This window comes from Syzygium oleosum, unplaced genomic scaffold (genome assembly GCF_021117445.2).
Source record: "Syzygium oleosum isolate NSW1041296 unplaced genomic scaffold, Sole_v2.1 Sole_v2.02, whole genome shotgun sequence".
Classification (NCBI taxonomy): domain Eukaryota; kingdom Viridiplantae; phylum Streptophyta; class Magnoliopsida; order Myrtales; family Myrtaceae; genus Syzygium; species Syzygium oleosum.
In genome coordinates this window covers 1,207,239-1,234,954 of record NW_026607486.1, presented here as the reverse complement: position 1 = coordinate 1,234,954, position 27,716 = coordinate 1,207,239, and the positions used below count along the sequence as shown (strand labels likewise).

The 27,716-nt window shown below is 41.7% G+C and overlaps 3 protein-coding genes and 1 long non-coding RNA gene across 4 annotated transcripts in view; all 4 read right to left on the bottom strand.

Moving 5' to 3' along the window:
* Nucleotides 1-15,938, bottom strand: part of LOC115665899 (alpha-(1,4)-fucosyltransferase-like) — a 40,816-nt gene extending 24,878 nt beyond the window's left edge. The window contains exons 1-3 of the mRNA XM_056308927.1: nucleotides 15,639-15,938; nucleotides 14,343-14,486; nucleotides 12,032-12,118 (exon numbers count right to left, since the gene is read on the bottom strand). Of these exons, the coding sequence (XP_056164902.1) occupies nucleotides 12,032-12,118; nucleotides 14,343-14,486; nucleotides 15,639-15,938 (531 nt within the window). The remainder of the gene's footprint in view (nucleotides 1-12,031; nucleotides 12,119-14,342; nucleotides 14,487-15,638) is intronic.
* On the bottom strand, nucleotides 4,528-7,295 carry LOC130137470 (uncharacterized). The gene is made up of 2 exons (XR_008815898.1): nucleotides 7,073-7,295; nucleotides 4,528-4,985 (listed from the first exon to the last, which is right to left on the bottom strand). It is a non-coding gene; the product is annotated as an uncharacterized LOC130137470 (long non-coding RNA).
* LOC115669406 (putative receptor-like protein kinase At3g47110) lies at nucleotides 8,382-11,758 on the bottom strand. Its single transcript, XM_030590619.2, has 2 exons — nucleotides 9,011-11,758; nucleotides 8,382-8,911 (listed from the first exon to the last, which is right to left on the bottom strand). The coding sequence occupies exons 1-2, from the start codon at nucleotides 11,289-11,291 to the stop codon at nucleotides 8,565-8,567; spliced, it is 2,628 nt and encodes an 875-aa protein (XP_030446479.2). The 5' UTR covers nucleotides 11,292-11,758; the 3' UTR covers nucleotides 8,382-8,564.
* Nucleotides 15,939-17,706: 1,768 nt separating the features above from the next.
* Nucleotides 17,707-20,001, bottom strand: LOC130137497 (putative receptor-like protein kinase At3g47110). The gene has a single exon (XM_056308925.1). The coding sequence runs from the start codon at nucleotides 19,999-20,001 to the stop codon at nucleotides 17,707-17,709; it is 2,295 nt and encodes a 764-aa protein (XP_056164900.1).
* Nucleotides 20,002-27,716: the final 7,715 nt, after the last annotated feature.

Here is a 27,716-nt window from a genome sequence, read left to right as displayed (position 1 = left end):
AAATGACAAGAGTTCTTTGGCGTTAATTACTAAATGAAGAAAATGATACTCTGTTTGTCATTATTTTCAAACTCGGATAGAATTTCTTTCTTGGCCAAGTGTCCGATAGACTATTTGAAGTTGTCATTGCTCATATGTAACCAAAATAAAATAAAATAAAATAACCCAGAAATGAAAACAATAAAAAAAAATAAAAACCAAAGAACAAGTGTCGAAAGGAGAGCCAATGACTCTCAGGTCCTGGTCATCCGATCCAACGGCCAACGTTCGGTCGAAAGAAATCCAACGGCCAATAGACCCCACCTATCAGTCCACAAAGCGAATGGACGGCCCTTCTCTCACGTTCATCTGGACCCAAAGACTCCCCTTTTTCCGTCCATGGATGGACGATGGCCCCCTCACACACGTTCAAATGGACCCAAAGAAAACAGAGACAGAGACAGTAAGGCCCGTTTGGTAACTTATCAAATAGTAAAAATTTCTGTTCTTTTGTTCCTAAAATCAGTTTGGGAGCAGAAATCCGTTTGTTAAATTTTTTTGTGCCGGGCATAATTTTGCAAAAAATTGTTCCTTAATCGAGTTTTAGGCAACGAATCAAGAAACAAAAATAAGTAGGCTTCTTGATTCTGAACAATTTTTCCATTTCTGATTCTTCTTGATTTTCTTCTTTTTTTTGGTTTGTTGTTGTTCTTCGGCTTGCCACCCACCACCCGCCGGCCACCCGCGACCGGCCACAGGCCAAGGCTGGCGAGGGTGTCGCGGCCCTCTCCGGTGGCCGACGAGGGTCCCCCTCGCCGCCTGGGCGAGGACGGCTCGCGGCCGCTACGGCGAGGCCTCGCCCAGCCAAGGCGAGGCCGACCTCGCCGTCGCCACCAAGGTCCGTCGCCACCCAGGTCCGTCGCCTGGGTGGCGACAGCGAGGCCGGCGGTGAGGACCCCGATGCCCTCACTGGCCATGGCCAAGGATGGGAAGGGAAAGAAAAAAAAAAGAAAAAAAGAAAGAAATATTAAAATATTTTAAAATATTAATAAAATGAAATTTTGTGTAGTTACCATACGCATTTATGTTCTTTTTCTATTATAAGAATAGAAATTTTTGACAGTTACCAAACGTCTTTAAATGCTTAGAAATTGTTTCCGGGCACGGAATCAAAAAAAATCATTTCTGAGCAGAATCTGTTCCCGGGCATAGAATGGTTGCCATGCGCAGCCTAAGAGACACAGATGGCCTCACCTAATTGTCATGGTTGTTGTAATTAAGTAAGGATTGGCACTGTCTCCGAAATGGCAAGAAAATCCTAAGATCGTGGAATGCGGAGGAAAGCCGAAACCAACCCAAGCTGATCTGATTGCCAAAATATAGGCAAACAAAAGATAAAAAAGAAAACACGCATTTTATGGAAAGGGAAAAGTAAGAACTTGAATTGGATATAAATAAACATGTAATCGGAGAAAAATATCTCAAAAGAAGCACAAGATAACGTACTTATACACGATTAGTACCGCAAAAGAACTTGAAGGCACATCAAAGCGAACACCCTGCTGCACTAGTAAATACACCAACCTTATCACGGACCCAGCCACCAGCGACACACACCTCGGTCGAGAGATCAAAATGGGGAATGGTGGCGAGAAGCCTATCAATGATCATCTTCTCCTTCTCTGTCAGATTAATCTTTTCCTTCACTTGCACTCGTCCACATTGATTTGCAACTCAAGAACCCTGCTGCTTTAGTCGGGTTTCGCGCCTTAAGGCGACTCCAAACGCGTCCTAAAGCGAGAGAATTGCCACTACCGACAATGCTTCCAAGCAAAAGACTTGAACTGTTGCCGTTCAATAATGACGCTCTCATTGTCCTCCCTTACTCATACCGGAAACGTCCTTGCTTCAATTCACCCAGTTTTTCCCTTCCATCGCTAGGAGAATTCGGCGCTCGCGAGGGCCTTGCTTCTGCAGGGCAAATGCAAATTCCTTTTCCCTTCATATTCGAGGATTGCCACTCTAATTTGGAAAATATTTTTTAAAAAACGATCGTTTGTACCACTTACTAAAATGAATAAATAAAAAATATTTTCATCGTCCACGAAGATATTTAAACACAAATTGTTGTCAATAATGAAATATTTTCCATTGGCTAATTATTTTAAGCGATACAGGTGATCATTTTTAGGAAAAAAAAATTCAAATCATTCATTTTTCGCGAAACAAACGAAATCTAAGTATCAACAAAAAAAAAACAAAGTCTAAGCTTTCACCTAATGATATCCACCCATGAAAATAAAAATATCATCCAAGGAGAATTCTGAGTGTTGGACTTCATCACGCTTCAAAAAAGTGTATCACCTAAGATTTTATATCGTTCAAATGGCCCTCTTCCCATTGCAAAAACAAGAAAATACCCGCCACCTAAAATCAACCTTGGCGAAATTTAATAATCTTATTGGCTTTACTTTTACTTTTCCTATTAATCCACCATATGAATTATCATTTAGAAATTAATTGGGAATGACATAATTTATAACCTTTTATAAGATACACCTCAACTTTACATTCTCTACACTTACAAATCTATAAATACATATTAAAATAATGCATCTATCCATCTCTAAATCATTTGAGAACAAATACAGAAACGTGTCGCAAAGGATTTTTGTATAGTATGTATGCATGTTCATGTAAATTCTAAAGAGTTGTTTAATTCAATTTAATGGCATTATTAGAAGATTGTGGACTTAAAATGGCATAGCTCAATTTTGTTAATTCTAATAGTAATTTCTTATTTGATATCTACAAGTATTTTCTGCATTATAGAACTTATATAAATTCTCAACAGTTTTCTTTTTCTAATTTGAGTTAACTTTTAGAATGTTAAAAAAGATAAATTCGATTGCTAGTTTTCTGACCTATTCTTTTTAATTTTTCCTTTTTAACTATTTTTTCAACCTTCTTCGAGGTCCAATGAAAAGTTATTCATTAGAATGTTATTATAAAAACATGCTTATGTCTCTACGTGTAGTTCCACATATCGTTCGATGACTATAAAGATTCAATGTTGCCAATTTTTTTATACTCTTATCTATATATAATTATCAAAAAAAATTGAAATAATATCTTTGATTATTTATCAGCGTATTAACTCTGCACAACGCCCAAGTCTCCATGTACTTTAATTTGATAAAGGTCTTATTTCGTCAACTCCGTCGATCAATTCATGTTGATCTTGATGGAGCATGCTAACGTGGCAATTTTAATCTACACCATACTAGTGGCCCGAAATAAGTACACACTACTTTGTAAAAAAATAGATGAAGTTCCATGTCCCTCCTTGAAATAATTGATCTCTTACCACATATTGTTTTAATATAAATAAATAAATAAAAAGTGATTCAAGAGCTAATTTTATCATGCCATCCCAATCCCTTTCCACAGTCACCACCAATGTTGCATTGATCATGCTGAGGAATAATTCGCCAGTAATCTTTACACCTTCATTCCCCAGCTACGTACTTTGGTTCTTTGATCAGGTCCAAGTACATCACAAACAAGGCCGTCGGACCAAGCTCAAGCATAGGTACAGTTTAGATTCTGGTCGAGTTATGCTTGTGTCGGTATTTCGTCGTAAACAATTTTGGAGGTGAAGCTGCCCTGCTGCTGTGTACACTATCAATCATCTTCCTTCACCGATCATGCAGAACAAATCTTCTCTCGAACTCCTGCACGGCACTCCCCCCGAGTTAGACTCCTCTCAAACCGATTGGTTGCACATGCTATGTCCTTCTTCGACCTTGTGAACGCACCAAACTCGATCCGTGTGCATGACCTCTTTGTTTCCTTGGACTTAGTATCGAACATAGGGATATAGATGTTAGAATCCTCTCTCTACTCGTCTTCAAGTCTCTCGTCATGTTCTTTTCGAAGAACGCGCAATGTTTTCATCATGTTGTCTCCTCAACTTCCATATCTTATTTTACTAATCTCGATATTGAGTTATTCTCGGATAACCTAACTCCAGGTTTGTCAGTGTCACGCCCCGAACCCGAATGAGCACGCAACATCCCTCTGGGGTTGTCAAGCATGCGACATCTCAGGACTTGTCGCCGACCCAACTTAACTCAAACGAGGAACGCGAGCGAAAGCAAATTCGAACTCACCATACAACATACAATGAAACAGGGTAGTAGAGAGAGACGAACGATACACATCAACAAACCGCTTTTTAAAAACATAATGTTACTTACAAACGGCACAAGGTACAAGCCTTACTAGAGGTCACTATCGACGGACCACGCACAACAAAAAGGATCGGGTGGTTGGTGAGCTTAACTCCTCTACAAAAAGGGGCACTCACGGGGTAACTCGACCTATTCTCAATCCCCGTAGTACCTTGGCAGCGTCTCCGGATCAATCATGGTCGCGGGTCTGAAATGGTTATATTACAACAATGAGAATAAATCTCAATAAGCAACTACCTAAGCCTCGCTTAGGCCAAAGCGTACCTCCGAACAATTCTAAACATGCAATTCGAACAATCGACGTGCCATAAACAATCACAGGCGTCCTTACCTCGCCTCGGCACATACACAAGCCCTGCACGTTAGAATATCGCCATAACATGGCCAATTGCTCATCAAACAAGCACACTTCAAATCATGGCATAATCATAAGAAACATACTCAATATTCCGGATTTCGAGCATTCACCAATGCATAGCATACGTTCACATGTATCCAGGTTATTAACGGCCCCTCGGGCCACCGAACTCCCACCGGTCTACTGGCGTAACCAAGTATCGTCCCGCTACGTCGGCAACGGCAACGTTGGGGATCGAACACCCCCCGGCAAGCCGGGTACCCAACGGCATTCCACTTAGGAGCATCGATCCGGCCTCCACCGCGATCGGCATCGTCTGGGATCAAACACCCCCCGGCAACCCCGGGTACCAGACGGCATCCGAACTCCCGCCGGGCATCGTCTAGAACTCCCGCCTAGACGGAACGTGATGTGATCATGCACATACATTATCCACTCAATGCCAATTTTTATCTTTGAGAATTGGTCACAGGCCAACCAATTACTTACTCAGCCAATAAAATGCCACACTTTTCATTGATAACCCCGCCTTTGAATAATTGCCCGAAAATGAGAAAACCGAGTATACACATAAATGGGGGCAAAAGTACACCAGAAGTGCCATAACTTGTGTATGGCGATCACTTTGGTGCCAAAACTTTTTTTCGGATCACTTTGGTGCCAAGTCGGAGGAAAAGAGATCACTTTAGTGCCAATTTGGCCGGAAATTCGACGTGGCATTTTTTATTATTTTTTGACGCCTACGTGGCTCGCCGGAGGATGAGTCAGCGTGTACAGTCAGCATTTTTTATTTTAAATAAATTTTTCCAGCATGTACAGTCAGCATTTTTAATTTTAAATAATTTTTTTCCTTTTTTTTTCTCTTCTTTCCTTTTTCTTTTCTTTTCTTTTTTTTCTTTTCTCCCCTCGCCGGCCGGTTGCCGGTGGCCAGCCGGCCACCGGCGAAGCTCGGGAAGGGCTGGGCGAGGGCGACCTTGCCCATGGCCGGCTAGGGGCGGCCTCGACAACACAGCGAGGCCGCCCTCGCCGGCCCAGTAGGGCCGCCCTCGCCGGACTGGCGAGGCGACCTCGCCGGCGTCGCGGCGACCCTCGCCGGCGTCGGGCGGGGAAGCCCTCGCCTGGGCGGGCGAGGGTCGCCCACACCCGACTCAAGCGAGGGTCGCCCTCACCGGATCTCGCGAGGGCGACCCTCGCCGGATGCCGCCTAAGCGAGGGCTTCCTCGCCGGACGCCGACGAGGGCCGACTTAGGCGAGGGTGACCCTCGCCCACTCAGGCGAGGGCTTCCCTCGCCAGATCCGGCGAGGGCAGCCCTCGCCTGGGCCGGCAAGGGGTGGCCTTGCTTGTCGCCGGCGAGGCCGCCCCTCGCCGGCCATGGGCAAGGCCGCCCTCGCCCAGCCCTTCCCGGGCTTCGCCGGTGGCCGGCCGGCGAGGGGAGAAAAGAAAAAAAAGAAAAGAAAAGAAAAAGGAAAGAAGATGAAAAAAAAAGGAAAAAATTTATTTAAAATTAAAAATGCTGACTGTATACGCTGGAAAAAATTATTTAAAATAAAAAATGCTGACTGTACACGCTGACTCATCCTCCGGCGAGCCACGTAGGCGTCAAAAATTAATAAAAAATGTCATGTCGGATTTCCGGCCAAATTGGCACTAAAGTGATCTCTTTTCCTCCGACTTGGCACCAAAGTGATCCGAAAAAAAGTTATGGCACCAAAGTGATCGTCGTACACAAGTTATGGCACTTCTTGTGTACTTTTGCCCATAAATGGGTGATTCCGGGCAATTCTGGGCAGTAACACAGTCACCGAATTTCCTTTAAAATAAATAGTAAATCAACTTCAAAAATTCTGAAATTTGGATATTCTATACAAAACATCTTGATAAACATTTTTTATGGAGGACACAAAATCCATTTCTGACTGTAAACGCCTCGTTTTGACACTCAAAGCCGGACAGAACCTGGTTCGCTCGGACAGCCCCTCAGACCATCAAAAATACAACTCACTCAGTACCCAAATCACTTTGGAAAGCTCTTAAATTTTTATATGCCATAGACACGGATGTTATTAACGATTTTTGTGAAGAATGTTTGTTGAAAAGAGGTCTGGAAAAATTTATAAAAAATCGGAAAGACAAGAAGGTCGGGTGAACAATAAATCCGGCGGACTGAATTCAGTCCAAAAATGGACTTATGAATGACCCTAAATGATCTCTAAAAATTTCAGATTTAATATATGTCATACTTCAAGATGTTATGAACAACTTTCATGAAGAACACTTCCTCAAATTCGGCACCCACAAGTCACAGAAAAAATAGTAAAATCCAGCGACGCAGCGGCAACCTTACCGGAAATCAACCAACAAGCACCACCAAGCGAACCAAGCACAACCAGCCGCTAAACCAACTATCCACAGCCCTTAAAACATCCCTAACATGTCCATTAGTCATCTCTTAGCCTAGTCAAGGGTTAGGAAGCCACTTACTTGGAAAAACCCAAGCAAACCGAGCAAGAAATGAAAGAAATGGTGGTGCGGTGGGCAGCGGCGGTCTCCGGCGGTGAGCAGCGGTTTCCGGTGACCTGGACGGCGGCTGCGGGTCAGGCGTGCAGCCAGAAGAAGCCAAGAAGCAGCAAAGCAGAAGCAGTAGGAGCAGCGAACCAGCAAGAAGGAAAAGAAAACAGAAGAAGAAGCAGAGAGGAGGAGGAGTCGGCCACGTGAGGGAGGGAGAAGGAGAAAAAGTCAAGGGAGAGAGAGAGAAAGACATTATGAAAAGAGAGAGAGAAGGGGTACAAACTAGATCCTAACCCTCTCAAGTGTGATTTAAGGGCCACAATTCCATCTTGTGGGTCAAGCCAAGATCTAAAGGCTCCCAATAATCCCAATTCTAAATTTAAATAAAAGGATAAAATGCATAAAAAGGATTTAAATAAAGAGAAAGGTATATTGGCCTAAATTCACACCCGGTCGAAATTTCACTTTTCACCAATTCCGGGCAATATCGACGCTAGCCACAATAATATCGACACCGTCCAATTAAATTCGTCATGAAACTCCGAGAAATTCGACACCAAAGTTCGGGCTCTAAATAACGGCCAAATTCAATCGGATGCGATTTTAGCGAAATCTCAAATTTAAAAATAACCCGAGAGTGATCAGTTCTGGGCGAGATTTAACTATAAGCGCACCGACGAAATACACGTTTTATAAATCTAAAAACTAGGTCGAAATTCGGAATATCACAGTCAGGGCTCAAGTAAGTTCCCACCATTGCGGCCACGCCTTTGGTCGAGTCTCCCTCATATGTGTATTCGAATGTTGAGAACAAGCGTCACGTTACTCGAACACATTTTTTGAGGAACTATTGATCTTGTCCATGTCCATTCTGACGTTCAAACCGCGGATAGTCTTACAAAGGCTCCATTTCTTGCTTGATTTTCTAGTTTCCAAACTCCACCTGATTTCCTTAGAACCACCTTGATTTTGAGGGGAGATATTATAATATTATCAGAATATTTGGAGATTTCATTGGATTGACACAACAACGTATTACAATTAAAAGGTATTCAACGATACGTGAAGGAAGGGAAGTAGTCTAATGAGAAAACTATTTACCTAGGCAATAAGATAAATTATAGAGTCAATTTTAATTTCATCAAATCTGACATCTCGAAATAATTTGAAAATATTCTGATAATGATGTTACGATATCATCCTCGTCAATCGTCAAATAAAACTCTCTTTTTGCAACCAAAGGCACGTAGCACCACATTATCTAATGTAACAAAAATTAAGATTAATAGGAATTACTTAAATTTTATTAGAAATAAGGAAATTCAGAAAAAGAAAATAGTGAGATAGAGTACATACATTGAACTAGTATAAGAGTTTGGCTTTGGCCCCAGTGCTAAACAGTACAAATTAAGACAGGGAATAGAACCATCCGAATTATTATGAATTTGCTTCAAACCATGCCCCTCTACTTGGCTCCATACCTAGCCCTGATCTTATGCAGTTCCTTGAGTACTTCGGCCACGCCCATCCGATCCCGCGGCCATTCCATCGAACATGCAACTCCAACCGTTAGGACGGAGGCAATGCAGTTTCTCATCCTCTCGGTGTCCCGCTCGTCTTCTCCATTAAAAATGGCCGAGTCCACGATCTCCGCAGCTCGGTGTGGCAGAGCCACCTTAACAAAGGTGTGGAGATTCAAATGGTCCTTGAAAGCCTCTTCTGTGGGTCTCCTTCCGGTGAACATTTCCAATAAAAGAATGCCGTAGCTGTACACATCGCCTTGCGTGGATACCATATCCCCCATGCCATACTCTAATATAGTGTACATTAAGCAATATGCAATGAAAATCCAAATTCATCTCATGACCAACGCAGATAAAACTTAGACAATTAATGAGAAAATTTTCTTACCGGGAGGGACATAGCCTATGGAACCCCTCATTGCCACTGAGCTGCTACGGTTGTCAATGTCCATGGCCTCTGTTGTCGCGGCGGAGCTGATCTTCGCCAGCCCAAAATCCCCAACACGCCCCATCATTTCGTTGTCCAAAAGGACATTACTCGGCTTCAGATCTCCGTGTACAATCTTTGGGCTACAAGCCTCGTGAAGATATTTGATCGCGGAAGCTATGTCAATGGCAATGTCTAACCTCTGCATTAGTCCCAAACGTCCTGGTTGTCCTTGTTCATGTTCATGCCTAACGTCTTCTTCATTTCCTTGGTGTATCCAATTCTCTAAGCTCCCATTAGCCATGTATTCGTATAATAGAGCTTTGAAATCGTTGCCGCAATGGTCCACGCTTGAGCACACGTTCGATATCTTCACGAGATTTCGGTGTCTTATGGCCCCTAAGGTTCGACATTCCGAGACGAAGCTCTTCGAAGCACCTCTGTGGCCCAAGTTGAGCACTTTAACTGCCACCCAACCACCTTCCTGTGTAGTTCCTTTATAGACAGTACCATATCTCCCTTTACCGATCACATTGTTCTCAGAGAATCCATCGGTGGATCTAAAGAGTTCCTCGTAAGAGACCCTCGAGAATCGATGTTCAAACGGCAATTCAGTTGCAGAGAGATTTTCTTTCGACTTCTTTCTTCGGTACCAAATGATAAACAAGCAAAGACACAGAATGAAGCCTGACAGGATGGCAGCCACTGTGGTGATTACTATAACTTTTTTGGTCGAAAATGGTTTAGAGGTGTTCGATTTGCAAGAAGGAAGGTTTAGTTCTGCAATACCTCCACAGAGATTACTATTCTCAAAGACGGACACTGCACTAGCATTGAGAAATACTCCTTGCTTCGGAACTTCTCCTTCGAGCTTGTTTAAAGATAGATTCAAGTAATTCAGATCCGTAAGTTGAACGAGAAACCTCGGGATTTCACCAGAGAAGTCATTATGGGAAAGATCCAACTCTCGTAAGCCCCGTAATGTGCCTAAAGCCGGAGGAATTTCGCCATGAAAGGAATTGATGGCCAAGCTGAGCCGTTCCAAGAGCAAGCACTTGCTGATGGAGCTAGGAATTGGTCCTGTCAGCTTATTGTAAGACAGATCCAGTTCGACAAGATTGGCCAAGGACCCAACTTGAGACGGAAGAGATCCGCTCAACTGGTTATGTGCCAAGCTGAAGATAATCGAAATGGTAGAAAGACTAAGAACCTCCTCTGGAATTGAACCACTCAGATTATTGTTCGAAAGCTCGAGCTCGATTAGCTGCCTGCAGTTACCAAGACTCTGCGGTATTTCCCCGTAAAAGTTGTTGAACAGCAGGTGAAGGTGATTCAATAACGTCAAATTGCCGATCGATGACGGGATCTCTCCCGTTAACATGTTTGCGCTTAATTCCAATACGTGCAAGTTATGGAGTGCTCCGATAGAAGAAGGAACATGACCGCTGAGCGAATTGTTTGCTAAGCCAAGAAAGGACAGGTTGAAGAGATTGCCAATACCTGGAGGAATGGTTTCGAACATTGGGTTGGACGACATAGAAATTACTATAACGCTGTTGGAAAGATTGCCAATGGAATCCGGCAACGGACCTTCAAGAAAATTGAAGTCTACCCCAATAATTTGCAGCCTTGAACAATTAGTCAATGAGGTAATGAAACTGAAGTCATCTCGCAACTGGTTAAAACCAAGGAGCATTCTTTCAAGAGCTTTTAGCCTTCCAAGATTTGCCGGCGGCCGTCCGTGAAAACTGTTATTGTTAAAGTAGATGTACTCAAGGCCGGAGGCATTCGATAAGGACGGAGGTATGACGCCAGTAAACAAATTGTTCCCAAAATTAAGATAAGTGAGATGAGGAAGAGTATCGCCGATATAAGGGGGAATGCTCCCTCTCAATTGATTGTCGCCGGCGCTGAAGGAGAAAATGCCAGAGATGTTGAAGATTGCTGGAGGGATCTCACCGGTGAGTTGGCTAAACGCCAATTGAACAAACTCCAAACCACGAAACTTGGACAATGTCTCGGGAATCTCTCCTTGCAACCCCTTTTCTGAGACGGAAAGCATGTGAAGTTGGGAGAGATTTCCAACAGAACGGGGAATGGATCCTGTAAGATTGTTGCCAGCCAAACCTAAAGCTTGAAGCTTCGGCAAAGAGCCGAGATCATCAGGAATTTTGCCCACAAGCTGGTTATCAATGAGATTCAAAATCTCAAGGTTTGAGCACTGAGAAAGATTGGTGGGCATTTGTCCGCGGAAAGAGTTGTTACTAAGACCGAGACGGGCGAAGGCGAAACAAATGGCCAATACTTAGTGGAATTTCTCCTCGAAAGCTGTTGTTCCGTAGAACGAGGCTTCTCAGGAAAGAGAGGTTCCCAACGTGAGGTGATAGAAGACCGCCCAAGCCTTTCGACGTCAGGTCGAGGGACACGACCCTTCCGGGATGCCGTCCACTGCATACGACACCTTGCCACTCGCAGTGATGAGAAGAGTCATTCCATGAGCTCAGAACTCTGAGCGGATCCCCATGCACACTGTCTCTGAAGTAGATCAAAGCGAGCCGATCCGTCTGGTTGGTTTGCATCGCGAAGCTCGTCCATAATGGGAGTTGGGCATAGTAAAACAGGAACATAATCGCCACATGCTTTTCCATTGGGACTGGGGTTTGTGTCCTAACAAGCTGGCAGCTGCAAGCGAAGTCTCTTCCGGATTGAACTAAATAAGAAATGAAGACCTTCAAAAGCATGTGTTTCCATTGATTAGACACATTTTAACGGAGGCTTCATCAAATCGGATCATCTTCTCTAATTGACGAAAGAATTGAAATGCAAATAATTTTGTGGCACGGGCCGCTCGAAAGATTGCTAATGCGCAGCTAAAATTCGCAAACGACTCGCCTTGAACATGAAATTACAACATCTCTGTACAACTGAATTAACTGAAACTCACAAATTACAACATCAGATGATCAAAGTAAAGAAACGTACCAGAAGCGGCGGCGTCGAGCTCTGGAACAGCAACGCGTCGAGCTTGTCCGCAAGAACCGAAGATTTAGGTAGCGCATGATAATCATTCTGGTTTTGTCCAGAACTAGTTTTCTGTTCCTAGAAACAGTTTTGGAACAGAAACCCGTTTGGTAACGCAATATTATTTTTCTATTTCTGGGACAATTTTTTGTTCCAGAACCGATTCTGAACCAGAAATCAGAACAAAAAAAAAGTAGGTTTTCTATTTTTAGACAAAAAATGAGAATCATTTCTGAGAGAACTCTTTCTTCAAAACACATATTCATCTTGAAGTCACGATATTTGAGGTGAGAAAAAAAAGCAAAAAATCAAAAATTTCAAAACTTTACATAATGGTTTAGAATCTGTGGCTACCCACTTTGAGCGAAATTTAAATTTTTTTAGGTGCCGAAAAAAATAAAAAATAAAAAAAAAATAAAAATTTTAAAATTTCAAAATTTCCACAAAATGGCTTAGAATACCTATGCCACCCACTTTGAAATAAATTTAATTTTTTTTAGATGCCAAAAAAAAAAAATAATCAAAAAATCTAAAATTTAAAAACTTCACATAATGTCTTAGAATACCATTGCCACCCAATTTCAAATAAATTTTATTTTTTTAGGTGCCGAAAAAATTAAAAAAGCAAAAAATAAAAATTTCAAAACTTCACAGAATGGCTTAGAATACCCGCGCCATCCACTTTGAAATAAATTTAAATTTTTTGTCTTTGAAAAAAATAAAAAAATAAAAAATTTCAAAACTTCACAAAATGGCTAGAATACCTGTGCCACCCACTTTGAAATAAATTTAATTTTTTTAGATGCCAAAAAATAAAAATAAGCAAAAAAGCAAAAATTTCAAAACTTCACAGAATGGTTTAAAATACCTGCGGCCACCCACTTTGAGCCAAAATTTATTTTTTTTAGAAGCCGAAAAAAATAAAAAAAAAAGCAAAAAATCAAAAATTTCAAAACTTCACATAATGGCTTAGAATGCATGTGGCCATTCACTTTGAGCGAAATTTAAATTTTTTTAGGTGTCGAAAAATATAAAAAATAAAAATTTCAAAACTTCACGTATCGCTTAGAATACCCTGCCACCCACTTTGAGCGAAATTTAATTTTTTTAGGTGCCGAAAAAAATAAAAATAACCAAAAAAGCAAAAATTTCAAAACTTCACATAATGGCTTAAAATACCTGTGGCCACCCACTTTGAGCGAAATTTTATTGTTTTAGGTGCCGAAAAAAATAAAAAAATAAAAAAAGCAAAAAATCAAAAATTTCAAAACTTCACAGAATGGCTTAGAATGCATGTGGCCATCCACTTTGAGTGAAATTTAATTTTCTTTAGATGCCGAAAAAAAAATTAAAAAATCAAAAAAATCAAAAATACCATTTGGGCACCTAAAAAAAATTAAATTTCACTCAAAGTAGGTGGCTAGAGGCATTCTAAGTCATTCTGTGAAGTTTTGAAATTTTTGATTTTTTATGTTTTATTTTTTTTTTTCGGCACCTAAAAAAATTTAAATTTCGCTCAAAATGGCTGGCCACAGATATTCTAAGTCATTCTGTGAAGTTTTGAAATTTTTGATTTTTTGCTTTTTTTTTCACCTCCAAAAATTAAAATTTTACTCAAAGTGGGTGGCCACAAGTATTCTAAGTCATTCTGTGAAGTTTTAAAATTTTTGAGTTTTTGAATTTTTTTGGGCACCTTAAAAAAATTTAAATTTCACTCAAAGTGAGTGGCCACATGTATTCTAAACTATTCTGTGAAGTTTTGAAATTTTTGATTTTTTGATTTTTTTTGGGCACCTAAAAAAATTTAAATTTCACTAAAAGTGGGTGGCCACAGGTATTTTAAGTCATTCTATGAAGTTTTGAAATTTTTGAAAAAATTCAACAAATTTCCTATTTTCCCGAAATCTGAATTTTTTTTATTTTTTGAAATTGTGATGAATTTTTCTAGAATTTTTCAATTTTTTTGGATTTTTTGAATTTTTTTGAGATTTTTAGTAATTTTTTGGATTTTCTAATTATTTTTATTCCATTTCTAAAAAAATGGATTTTTGTTCCTGGAAATAGAATTTTGTGTTGTTTATCAAACGGGTTTTTGTTTCAGGAAATAGAAATTTTGTGCTGTTATCAAACGGGTTTCTGTTCCAGAAATAGAAATTTTTTGTCATTATCAAACGGGTTTCTTTTCTTAAAAACTCATCCTGGAAACAGAAATAGATTTTTCTCTTTCTGTTTCAGGAACTCATTCTGGAACAGAATGGTTATCATTCGCTACCTTAGTCCACAAGCAGCTCAACCCACGCCGGCACAGATACAAATTGTCCAAATTGTCGGGGATCCAAAACCACCCTTTGACCAGCACACTGACGTGGCTCAGCCGCAGCTCGCCGCACCCTGATTCACCATCGAAAGCCGCGAGTAATCATGGAAAATAGGCTATATTGTAGACTTTTTGAAAGAGTACCTCTTCTTGTTTTTTCTTTTGTGTTTAGGTATTTTTCATGTGAATTAGGAAGACATCTTACTTCACGATCGGCTCGGGTCGGTTTTGGTTTTCCTCCGCATTCCACTATCTTTGGAGTTTCTCGCCATTTCCGGAGTACTTAATTACAACAACCATGACATTTGAATATAACCTTCACACGATAAGCCTGCCTCTATAATATCACACATTTGAGTCATTGTCATCCCCCGGAATTTCTTTCTTGGCCTCCTGTCCGATAGACTATTTGAAGTTGTCATGGCTCATATGTAACCAAAATAAAATAAAATAAACCCAGGAACGAAAACAATTAAAAAAGAACAAGTCGAAAGGAGAGCCAATGACTCTCAGGTCAGTCTCAAACAGGTCGTCCTTCGCATATCAATCTCAATCCAACGGCCCAAGATGGGCCGAAGACTTGCACAGTTTTTGTTGACTTGAGCGGCCTGTCAACATCAAGCCCCGTTGACCCGGAGTCTTCGCTGATGTTTACCTTTACAGTCGAATGTTGGTCCTGGTCAATTGGTCATCCGATCCAACGGCCAATGTTCGGCCGAAAGAAATCCAACGGCCAATAGACCCCCCCCCCTTCCTCAGTCCACAAAGCGAATGGACGGCCCTTCTCTCACGTTCAACTGGTCCCAATGACTTCCCTTTTTCCGTCCATGGATGGACGACTGCCCCTTCTCACACGTTCAAATGGACCCCAAGGAAACAGAGACAGAGACAGAGATAGAGATGGCCTCACCTAAATGTCATGGCGGTTGTAATTAAGTAAGGATTGGCGCTGTCTCCGGCAATGGCGTGAAACTCCTAAGATCGTGGAATGCGGAGGAAAGCCGAAACCGACCCGAGCTGATCTGTTTGCCAAAATATAGGCAAACAAAAGAAAAAGAAAAAAAAAAAGAAAACACACGTTTTATGGGGAGGGGAAAGTAAGAACTTGAATTGGATATAACTAAACATGTAATTGGAGAAAAATATCTCAAAAGAAGCACAAGACAACGTACTTATACATTATTAGTACCGCAAAAGAACTTATAAGGCACATCAAAGCGAACACCCTACGACACTACCAAATACACCAACCTTATTACGGACCCAGTCACCAGCCACACGCAGCTCGATAGAGAGATCAAAGTGGCGAATGGTGGCGAGAAGCCTATCAAAGATCATCTTCTCCTTCTCTGTCAGATCGATCTTTTCCTTCACTTGCACCGCCGGCAAATTTGTCGACATTGATTTGCAACTCAAGAACCCTGCTGCTTTAGTCGGGTTTTGCGCCTTAAGGGGACTCCGAACGCTTCCTAAAGCGAGAGAATTGCCACCACCGGCGATTCTTCTAAGAAAAAGACGTGAACTGTTGCCGTTCAATAATGACGCTCTCATTGTCCTCCCTTACTCATGCTGGGAACATCCTTGCTTCAATTCACTCAATATTTCTCTTCCATTGCTAGGAGAATTCGGTGCTCGCGAGGGCCTTGCTTCTGCAGGGCAAAAGCGAATTCGTTTTCCCCTCATATTCAAGTATTGCGACTCTAATTTGGAAAATATTTTTATAAAAACGATCTCTTATATCACTTACAAAAATGAATGAATAAATTAAAAGTATTTTTATCGTCCATGAAAATATTTAGACATAAATTGTTGTTGATAATGAAAATATTCCATTGGCTAATTATTTTAAGCGATACAAGCGATCATTTTGAGGAAAATATTTTCCAAATCATTCATTTTTCACGAAACAAACGAAATCTAAGTATCGACAAAAAAAAAACAGAGTCTAAGTGTATCACCTAATGATACCTAGCCATGAAAAGAAAAATTTCATCCAAAGAGAATTCTGAGAGCTGGACTTCATCATGTTTCGAAAAAATGTATCACCTAAGATTTTATATCGTTCAAATGGCCCTCTTCCCATTGCTAAAACAAGAAAATACCCGCCACCTAAAATCAACCTTGGCAAAATTTAATAATCTTATTGGCTTTACTTTTACTTCTCCTATTAATCCACCATATGAATTATCATTTAGAAATTAATTGGGAATGACATAATTTATAACCTTGTATAAGATAAACCTCCACTTCACATTCTCTACACTCATAAATCTATAAATACATATTAAAATAATGCATCTATCCATCTCTAAATCATTTGAGAACAAATACAGAAATGTGTAGCAAAGGATTTTTGTATAGTATCTATGATTTTGTACGGTATGTATGCATGTACTTTTAAATTCTAAAGAGTTGTTTAATTCAATTTAATGGCATTATGAGATAGAGTATATACATTTGAGTTTGGCTTTGGCCCCAGTGGTAAACAGTAAAAATTAAGACAGAGAATAGAACCATCCGAATTATTATGAACTTGCTTCAACCAAGCCTTTCTAGTTGGCTCCATACCTAGCCCTGATCTTGTGCAGTTCCTTGAGTACTTCGGCCATGCCCATCCGATCCCACGGCGATTCCATCGAACACGCAACTCCAACCGTTAGGACAGAGGCAATGCAATCTCTCATCCTCTCGGTGTCCCGCTCATCTTCTCCGTTAAAATGGCCGAGTCCACGATCTCCGTGGCTCGGTGTGGCAAAGCCACCTTAACAAAGGTGTGGATATTCAAATGGTCCTTGAAAACCTCTTCTGTGGGTCTCCTTCCCGTGAACATTTCTAATAAAAGAATGCCGTAGCTGTACACATCGCCTTGCGTGGATACCATATCCCCCATGCCATACTCTAATATAGTGTACATCAAGAAATATGCAATGAAAATCCAAATTCATCTCATGGCCAACGCAAATAAAACTTAGACAATTAATGAGAAAATTTTCTTACCAGGAGGGACATAGCCTATGGAACCCCTCACTGCCACTGAGCTGCTACAGTTGTCAATGTCCATGGCCTCTGTTGTCGCAGCAGAGCTGATCTTCGCTAGCCCGAAATCCCCAACTCGCCCCATCATTTCGTTGTCCAGAAGGACATTACTCGGCTTTAGATCTCCGTGTACAATCTTTGGGCTACAATCCTCGTGAAGATATTGGATCGCGGAAGCTATGTCAATGGCAATGTCTAACCTCTGCCTTAGTCCCAAATGTCTTGGTTTTCCAAGTTCATGTTCATGCTCGACGTCTTCTTCGTTTCCTTGGTGTATCCAATTTTATAAGCTCCCATTAGCCATGTATTCGTATAATAGAGCTTTGAAATCGTTGCCGTGATAGTCCACACTTGAGCACACGTTCGATATCTTCACGAGATTTCGGTGTCTTATGGCCCCTAAGGTTTGACATTCCGAGACGAAGCTCTTCGAAGCACCTCTGTGGCCCAAGTTGAGCACTTTAACAGCCACCCACCCGCCTTCCTGTGTAGTTCCTTTGTAGACAGTACCATATCTCCCTTTACCGATCACACTGTTCTCAGAGAATCCATCGGTGGATCTAAAGAGTTCCTCATAAGAGACCCTCGAGAATCGGTGTTCAAACGGCAATTCAGTTGCAGAGAGATTTTCTTTCGACTTCTTTCTCCGGTACCAAATGAAAAACAAGAAAAGACACAGAATGAAGCTTGACAAGATGGCAGCCGCTGGGGCGATTACTATAACTTTTTTTGTCGAAAATGGTTTAGAGGTGTTCGATTTGCAAGAAGGAAGGTTTAGTTCTGCAATACCTCCACAGAGATTACTATTCTCAAAGACGGACACTGCACTAGCATTGAGAAATACTCCTTGCTTCGGAACTTCTCCTTCGAGCTTGTTTAAAGATAGATTCAAGTAATTCATATCCGTAAGTTGAACGAGAAAGCTCGGGATTTCACCAGAGAAGTCATTATGGGAAACATCCAACTCTCGTAAGCCCCGTAACGTGCCTAAAGCCGGAGGAATTTCGCCATCAAAGGAATTGACTGCTAAGCTGAGCCGTTCCAATTGCAAGCACTTGCTGATGGAGCTAGGAATTGGTCCCGTCAGCTTATTGTAAGACAGATCCAGTTCGACAAGATTGGCCAAGGACCCAACTTGAGACGGAAGAGATCCGCTCAACTGGTTATGTGCCAAGCTGAAGATAATCGAAATGGTAGAAAGACTAAGAACCTCCCCTGGGATTGAACCACTCAGATTATTGTTCGAAAACTCGAGTTCGATTAGCTGCCTGCAGTTACCAAGACTCTGTGGTATTTCCCCGTAAAAGTTGTTGAACGACAGGTAAAGGCGATTCAATAACGTCAAATTGCCGATTGATGACGGGATCTCTCCCGTTAACATGTTTCTGCTTAAGTACAATACGTGCAAGTTATGGAGTGCTCCGATAGAAGAAGGAACACGACCGCCGAGCGAATTGTTTGCTAAGCTAAGCAAGGATAGGTTGAAGAGATTGCCAATACCTGGAGGAATGGTTCCGTACATTGGGTTGTCCGACGTAGAAATTAGTGTAACGCTGTTGGAAAGATTGCCAATGGAATCCGGCAACGGACCTTCAAGAAAATTCTCGTCCACCTGAATAATTTCCAGCCTTGAACAATTAGTCAATGAGGTAATGAAACTGAAGTCATCTCGCAACTGGTTAGAACCAAAGTTCATTACTTCAAGAGCCTTCAGCCTTCCAAGATTTGCGGGCATCGGTCCATGAAAACTGTTATTGTTCAAGTAGATGTACTGAAGGCCGGAGGCATTCGATAAGGATGGAGGTATAACACCAGTAAACAAGTTGCTCCGAAAACTAAGAAAAGTGAGAGAAGGAAGAGTGTCGCCGATATATGGGGGAATGCTCCCTCTCAATTGGTTGACACTGGCGCTGAAGTGGAAAATGCCGGAGATGTTGAAGATTGCTGGAGGGATCTCGCCGGTGAGTTGGTTATACGCCAATGCAACAAACCTCAAACCACGAAGCTTGGACAATGTTTCGGGAATCTCTCCTTGCAACCCATTATATACGACAGAAAGCGTGTAAAGTTGGGAGAGATTTCCAATAGAATGAGGAATAGATCCTGTAAGACTGTTCTTAGCCAAACCTAAAACTCGAAGCTTTGACAAAGAGCCGAGATCATCAGGAATATTGCCCACAAGTTGGTTATCGACGAGATTCAAACTCTCAAGGTTTGAGCACTGACAAAGATTGGTGGGCATTTGTCCGCGGAAGGAGTTGTTACTAAGATCGAGACGGCGAAGGCGAAACAAATGGCCAATACTTTGTGGAAGTTCGCCGCGAAAGCTGTTGTTCTGTAGAACGAGGCTTCTCATGAAAGAGAGGTTTCCGACATGAGGCGATAGAAGACCGCCCAAGCCTTTCGACGTCAGGTCGAGGGACACGACCCTTTCGGGATGCCGTCCACTGCATACAACACCTTGCCACTCGCAGTGATGAGAAGAGTCATTCCACGAGCTCAGAACTCCGAGCAGATCCTCATCCACACAGTCTCTGAAGTAGATCAAAGCGAGCCGATCCGTCTGGTTGGTTTGCATCGCTGAACTCGTCCATAATGAGATTTGGGCATAGTAAAACAGGAACATAATCACCACATGCTTTTCCATTGTGACTGGAGTCTGTGTCCTAACAAGCTGCAAGCAAAGTTTCTTCCGGATTGAACTAAATAAGAAACGAAGACCATCAAAGGCATATGCGTTTCCATTGATTAGACACCGTTTTACACGCGTATTGCATAAAATGTTTTGAAAAGTCAAAAAGTTAAAGAAAAAGAGGAATTTCGCGTACGTGAAGGCTTCGTCAAGTCGAATCAACTTCGTCAAGTTGAATCATTTTGACCATTATTGACCAACTAAAACATACTTCACATCATCTGATATATCGTCACTTTGCGGGTCATAAAGTAAAACATAGGTTTTCAACGTTATAGGTGTGAATTGCTTTTTGAGAAAGGGACAGTTGTAAATCTACCCCGTTAACTTTTTGAGAAACATAGGCTCGGCCCCGCCGGCAACTAGCGAGGTCGGCCTCGCCCAACGCTAGCGAGGCCGAGCCTCGCCATAGGTTTTCAACGTTATAGGTGTGAACTGCTTTTTCAGAAAGGGACGGTTGTGAACCCAGAGGAACTTCAAGAGGAGAGCTATTGATTTGGCTGATTAACAGATCGCAAACCGAATTTTGCTCAGAAAAAGAAGAAGAGACAAAAAAAGAACAGGTGCATGCCTACCAAATTGTTCACCGGAAAACAATACGAATGGTTTTGGAACTTTGATCAATATGCAATATCGTCTATGAACTTTTAATTTGTTCAATGTGCTTTCTGAACTTTAGTCTAATATTCAATGTGATCCCTGAAATTATAAGCATTTTCATATAGTCTAGGAATTACATTGAACATTTATCAATAGTTTAGAAACCATATTGAACAAATTAAAAGTGTAGAGACGATACTACACATTAGGCCAAAATTCAGATATCACATTATATGAATTAAAAATTCATAAACGACATTGCACATCTGACTAAAATTTAGGGATAATTTGTGCTATTATCCCATATTCGTAGTTACTACTAGATGCATGCAAGTATTGTCTACTGACAAGGTAATAACGTTTTCAAGAGAATAGAGTAAAAGTCCTCGAACCCTGAAAAGTTGTTTTTACTGTTTCTCAATAACTTCCGATCTCGCATAAAGAAGTGTCTAAATAGACTTTTTACCTTTTTTACTTTTTGCGTAATTTAAATTTAGCGAATGACGCACTTTAAATGTTTTTATCCCGAAACATCTAAAACTTTCACAACAAATAATATATTATCACCTAGATTCACATACAGTTTGTTTCGTAGTTTTTCTAAAATTTGGATAATATTTTAAATTTTGACAGGAATATAGAAAAAAGTATTTTTCACTTTTTACTTAATCCTAAACAGACAAGGACTAAGTTAACAAGAATGAAATAGATATAGGCTTCGGTAGTGTTATATAAAATAGTTCCTCTTTGAACCATTTAATTTCTAGGTAAACTTTAAAAACATAAGTGGAGTATTAAAAATACGCAAAATATTCTCAAAATAGTTACTAATTTTTGTTTAGAGGAAAACACGGGCCCATTGGAGCCTCCAATAGGCTGAGGCACGAGAGCCGGCCCTTATCTTGGGTGCACGCCTAGAAAAATATAGTGGCCGGAGGTACTCTTCCTGAAGACAACTGTTTCGTCTGAAGTCTCGTTAAACACAAGGGTATTATTCCCTGAGGTGAGAGAAAAAAATACTTTCCCCCAACGAGGGGGGCAAGGTATGCGGGATTTGTGCTCTCTATCCAGGGAATACCCCCAAGTTTTATGTCACAGAATTCACGCGAAGTAGTTTAAGGGCATGCTCACGTTCAAAAGAGTTATTAATATCTAATTAAAGGAAAACATGGGCCCGATAAAAAATGAAATCCTCTCAATTGTTTCGTACCAGCTACCCGTAAAAGTTGACGTACGTGATATAAATGTACAACCCTTTGAGGAGAACACAATGCATCTCCGTATAGACACGAACCCCCTCGTTACCGTCTGTACCCTCCTCATTACTGCCCGTGGGACTCTCACCGCATACGGCTTGCACAAAGGCTCCTAAATCCATCCCGAGCCTTTTCTTCCACCTCTCCTCTCCAATCCTCGATCCGAAGTTCCAAGAGACCCGAATTGTACTCGAAAATGACAGAACGAGCATGGCGACAATTGATCACCAATCTGGCTTCGCTGCACCAAATCGGGGAAAAGTCCAAACACGAAGATCGTGATGACCTTGTATTCATTAATATGATGATTTTGTTAGAGGCATGTTTACATCAATGTCTAATCTACAATCTCCTCGTATCCATCTCTCTCTTTATATATGTTAATGGCCATGGACTAAACTTATAAAACACTGCGCATCCGTCGGATGATGAGGAAACAAAACGGGTATTTAAAAAGAATCAACTCTTTATAAAGCTCGCGCGTTTCTCCCGCCTTTCTTGCTAATGAACTCACATAATCGGCACGGCAAGGTGTCGAGGCTTGTCGCACGTGTGCTTCCATAATTACCTAACACACCACATCTCCTCCACGAGTGGTATTCGGCGTAGGCAGTAACTTGAGTAGCTTTTTTGCGAGTTCGTTCCTTTGAGGAAGGCAACGAGAGGAAGACCAATAAACCAGCGTCCCCTGGAGTGCAAAAACAGGATTTAATACATTTAAAGGATCATAAGTTAATAGGGAGAGAATCAAGATGAGACTCGAGAGGGATTGACGAGATGATCACTCACGTTGTCCTTATAAGAAGACACGCGGTAATTTCGACCATTGTGGAAAAGTGATCCAGCATAGGTTGACTGGACATCGTCTTTTGCATGGTAACTGATGAATATATCTTCTCGGCCTGATCTCCTTTGGCCAGCCTCCAGATCCATGTATACGCGTAGTGGATCTCCATTGCGCCGCTGATATTAGCATGTTCATGATAAAAGTGTCAAAAAAGTCCTAAACTTTTTGCATTGGTGTCAATTTAGTCCTAAATATTTTTTTTTACTAATTCAGTCATAAACCTTTTGCATTGGTGCCAATTCAGTCCTAAACTTTTTTTGGTGTCGATTCAGTCCTAAACCTTTTGTATTGATGCCAATTCAGTCCTAAACCTTTTGCATTGGTGCCAATTCAGTCCTTCCGACTAATAGCTATTCATGTGTCGAAGGACTGAATTGGCACCAATGCAAAAGGTTTAGGACTGAATTGGCATCAATGCATAAGATTTAGAACTGAATTGATACCAAAAAAAGGTTTAGGACTAAATTAGCATAAATACAAAAGATTTATGACTTTTTTGATACTTTTCCCGCATGTTCAGTGAGAGACGAATCTCTCAATTAAAGCAGCAGCAGCAGCATGTCAAACAAATTTCATGGAAGCAGATATCAATCCGGAAAATTAAAGAAATCCATTCATGTATAAGCATTTAAGCTGATTGTGAGCTGTGCCAGTGAAATAATTTAAGTAGAGTGATTATTACCAAAAAGCAAAAACGATCAAGACAAACAGCAACAAGAATAGGACATGAAGAATCTATAAACGTAGAAGCATGAACCCCATCTGACCAGGAATAAAAGAGCCTAGCCAGTAGCATTCTTTTTACTAATTCAGTCCTAAACCTTTTGCATTGGTACCAATTCAGTCCTAAACCGTTTACGTTGGTGATAATTCAGTCCTAAACCTTTTGCATTGGTGCCAATTCAGTCCTAAACTTTTTTTGGTGCCAATTCAGTCCTAAACCTTTTGTATTGTGCCAATTTAGTCCTAAACCTTTTGCATTTGTGCCAATTCAGTCCTTCCGACTAATAGCTATTCATGTGTCGAAGGACTGAATTGGCATCAATGCAAAAGGATTAGGACTGAATTGGCACCAAAAAAAGGTTTAGGACTAAATTGGCACCAATGCAAAAGATTGAAAACTTTTTGACACTTTTTCCAGAAAATAGGATACGAATGAGTATTTCCAAGAAAATTGGTAAGCTCCAGTTGAGCAAAACTGGCGCTGAACCGAACAAAAACAAGCTTCAAGGGACAGCTTCCAGGTGCTTATTTTTCAAGCTTCATTGCATTGTCCATGTGTCACACTTTAGTTTAAAAAAAAAAACCTTTATGTTGGACTGCTATGGTTCACAAGTAGCACTCGACCAAAAAAAAAAAAAGCAACTCAATTGGAAACTGAACCAAAGAATAGCTCCCAGCGAAGGCAACCTAAACCACTAGGACCTCTACCTACAAGATTGACCAAAGGTGATTTCAAGATCACATACACGGATATTTTAACTTGACCACGGCCATGTTGCAATCTCAGACCAACTTCGTATGACATTACTTTGACAAAAGCCAGTAGTCGCAAATCCTTTGGTCGAAAACATTCAAGACTATAAGTTTAGTGGGTTGGTTCAAGGGCCTTATGCCACTGTGCCTTACAATGCCATACAATTCAAGATCATTCAATGATCCAACCTCTTAAAGCTTTTGGTAATATTCCAGATAACTTCTCTGCGATATCTAAGATTTTGGAAAAATTACCAAAAGCAAGAATGTCTAGTATTCCAAAGAGGTTAGAAGTGGTTGGGGCTGAGGACTAGGTAACTGGTTCAACAACTTTTTGCCAATGATGCAATAATTCTTCACAAGAAGCATGTAGGGTTGTTGCTCGACCTAAGGCGCAATCTTCTTCACTTCAAGATGAATATTAACCAGGAAATAATCTTGTTAATTGAGAACATGCAACTTCATGAAGATTCTAACTGAAATTTTGGATTCCGCATTTGGTTTTCTTTCCAAAAATTCTTTGCCAGTAGACAAGACGACACAAACTAACAAGTTTTCTGTTGTTAGGACATGTTTTGTATTGGGATGACATGAAGAATGGGCCATCCTTAGGTGCTAAAGTGGTAGGTTTTACCAAAAGGATAGCATGGGAGAGAGTCTTCCGTTTATCTAAAGGAAGGGAGGTTGCACTTTGACAAGCGCTCTCCACAATGTTCCACTTATTATATACCTATCTTCCAATCCAATACCATTGTCAAATGACTATAAAATCATAAACGGAATTCAGTGAAACCACACCGAAGTGCAAAGTATGTGGCCAACAGCTTGGCAAGGTTTCCAGGTTAAAATTACTTCAGCTCGTAGACGTTTTTTCCCCCACTCAAAACGAAGTGGCATTACCACGCCCGCTAGAAATAACACTGTGCCGGGAGGATTCACATTTCAGTCATCTAATACCCTTGTAATGGATAGCTAAGTGTCCCAGAAGGGCATGTTCGTCCCCGGTAATGGAGATTTTTCCAGATGTAGAATTGCGTTGATGATAATCCTTCCCCAAAAAGATATCGCAGTCTGATTTGATTCTTATTCCGTTCTTCCCAGAGCTTTGAGATTGGGTGAGAAGAAAACTCGATGCCTTTGTAATTTAGTGTTGATCTGGAATACAGATACATTAAACAGATACAAGATTATGAATTCCATCACTCCAAAAGAGGCTATTGTAGACTTTTTGAAAGAGTACACCTTCTTGTTTTTTCTTTTGTATTTAGGTATTTTTCATGTGGATTAGAAAAACATCTTACTTCATAATCAGTTCGGGTCGGTTTCGGCTTTCCTCCGCATTCCACGATCTTAGGAGTTTCTCGCCATTTCTGGAGTACTTAATTACAACAACCATGACATTTGGATATAACCTTCACACGATAAGCCTTCCTCTATAATCACACGTTTGAGTCATTGTCGTCCACCGGAACTCCAATTGTTAACATTTTATGGGGCACTATTCTTGCTAATTGGTTGGAAGATGGAAGTGAAATTGACAAGAGTTCTTTGGCGTTAATTACTAAATGAAGAAAATGATACTCTGTTTGTCATTATTTTCAAACTCGGATAGAATTTCTTTCTTGGCCAACTGTCCGATAGACTATTTGAAGTTGTTATTGCTCATATGTAACCAAAATAAAATAACCCAGGGGAAAATTCCATTTTGATATCCAAAATGGGGTCAAATTCTCAATTTGGTACCCAAAGTGGACAAAGTGTCAAATAAGGGTCTGAAGTGCTTAGTCAGTCTCAAATAAGGGCTCGAAGTGCCCAAAAAGTCTCAAATAAGGGTTTGGGTCTCCGGCCGGTCAAAATGTTTGCCGGCGGCCAAAAACGGTACTGTTCCGGCACCGGAACAGTGCTTTTATTATTTTTTTTACGTTTTTTTCTTTCTTTTTTCTTTTTTCTGTTTTTTTCTTTTCCTTTTCCTTTTCCTTTTCTCTTTTTTTTCTCTTCCCTCCGCCGGCCTCGGGCGAGGCCGCCTCACCGGCGTCGGGCGAGGCCCGCCCCGCCCCGGGCGTGTGAGGGTCGCCCTAGCGGGGTCGAGGCGAGGGCGACCCTCGCGCACCCAACCCGGGCGAGGGCGGGCCTCGCCCACGCCGACGAGGCGACCCTCGCCACTGGGTCGCCCTCACGGGCGGGCGAGGGCGAGGCGAAGGCCGCCCGCTGGGCGGCGAGGGTCGCCCTCGTTGGGGTCGGGCGAGGGCGGCCCTCGGCGCCCAGCCCGAGGCGGGCGGGCCTCGCCCAACGCCGGCGAGGGCTACCCGGGCGAGGTCGCCCTCACCGTGTGTCGGGCGACAGGCGCCCGCACTGGGTGGGCGAGCGAGGGTCGTCTCGCCCGCCCGGCTCGAGCGAGGCGGGCCTCGCCCCGCGCCGGGCTAGGGTGACCCGGGCGAGGTCGCCCGCGGGCGTCCGGGCAACGGGCACCCTGGGCAGGGCGGGCGGGTCGCCTCGCCCGACCCCGGCGAGGCGACCCTCGCCCGACGTCGGCGAGGCGGCCTCCACCTAAAATTGGGCGAAGGGAAGAGAAAAAAAAAAGAAAAGGAAAAGGAAAAGAAAAAAATGTAAAAAAATAATAAAAAAGTCTTGTGCTTAGGTCTTAGAACAAGACTTTTTGGCCGCCAGTGACATTTTGGCCAGTGGCGACCCGGACCTTATTTGAGACTTTTGGGGCACTTCGGGCCCTTATTTGAGACTGATTAAGCACTTCAGACCCTTATTTGACACTTTGTCCACTTTGGGTACCAAATTGAGAATTTGACCCCACTTTGGATACCAAAATGGAATTTTCCCAATAACCCAGAAATGAAAACAATAAAAAAAAATAAAAACCAAAGAACAAGTGTCGAAAGGAGAGCCAATGACTCTCAAGTCCTGGTCATCCGATCCAACAGCCAACGTTCGGCCGAAAGAAATCCAACGGCCAATAGACCCCACCTATCAGTCCACAAAGCGAATGGACGGCCCTTCTCTCACGTTCATCTGGACCCAAAGACTCCCCTTTTTCCGTCCATGGATGGACGACGGCCCCCTCACACACGTTCAAATGGACCCAAAGAAAACAGGGACAGAAACAGTAAGGGCCCGTATGGCAACTTATCAAATAGTAAAAATTTCTGTTCTTTTATTCCTAGAATCAGTTTGGGAGCAGAAATCCGTTTGTTAAATTTTTTATGCCCGGGCATAATTTTGCAAAAAATTGTTCCCAAAATCAGTTTTGGAACAGAATCAAGAAACAAAAAAAAGTAGCTTCTTGATTCTGGAACAATTTTTCCATTTCTGATTCTTCTTGATTTTCTTCTTTTTTTTGGTTTGTTGTTGTTCTTCGGCTTGCCATCCACCACCCGCCGGCCACCTGCGACCGGCCACAGGCCAAGGCT

Coding starts and splice junctions, on each gene's coding strand:
- LOC130137497 (XM_056308925.1), bottom strand. CDS start 20,001: ATGCAAACCAACCAGACGGATCGGCTCGCTTTGATCTACTTCAGAGAC.
- LOC115669406 (XM_030590619.2), bottom strand. CDS start 11,291: ATGCCCACCAATCTTTCTCAGTGCTCAAACCTTGAGATTTTGAATCTC. Junction 8,912..9,010: donor CATAGGCTATGTCCCTCCCG/GTAAGAAAATTT, acceptor ACACTATATTAG/AGTATGGCATGGGGGATATG.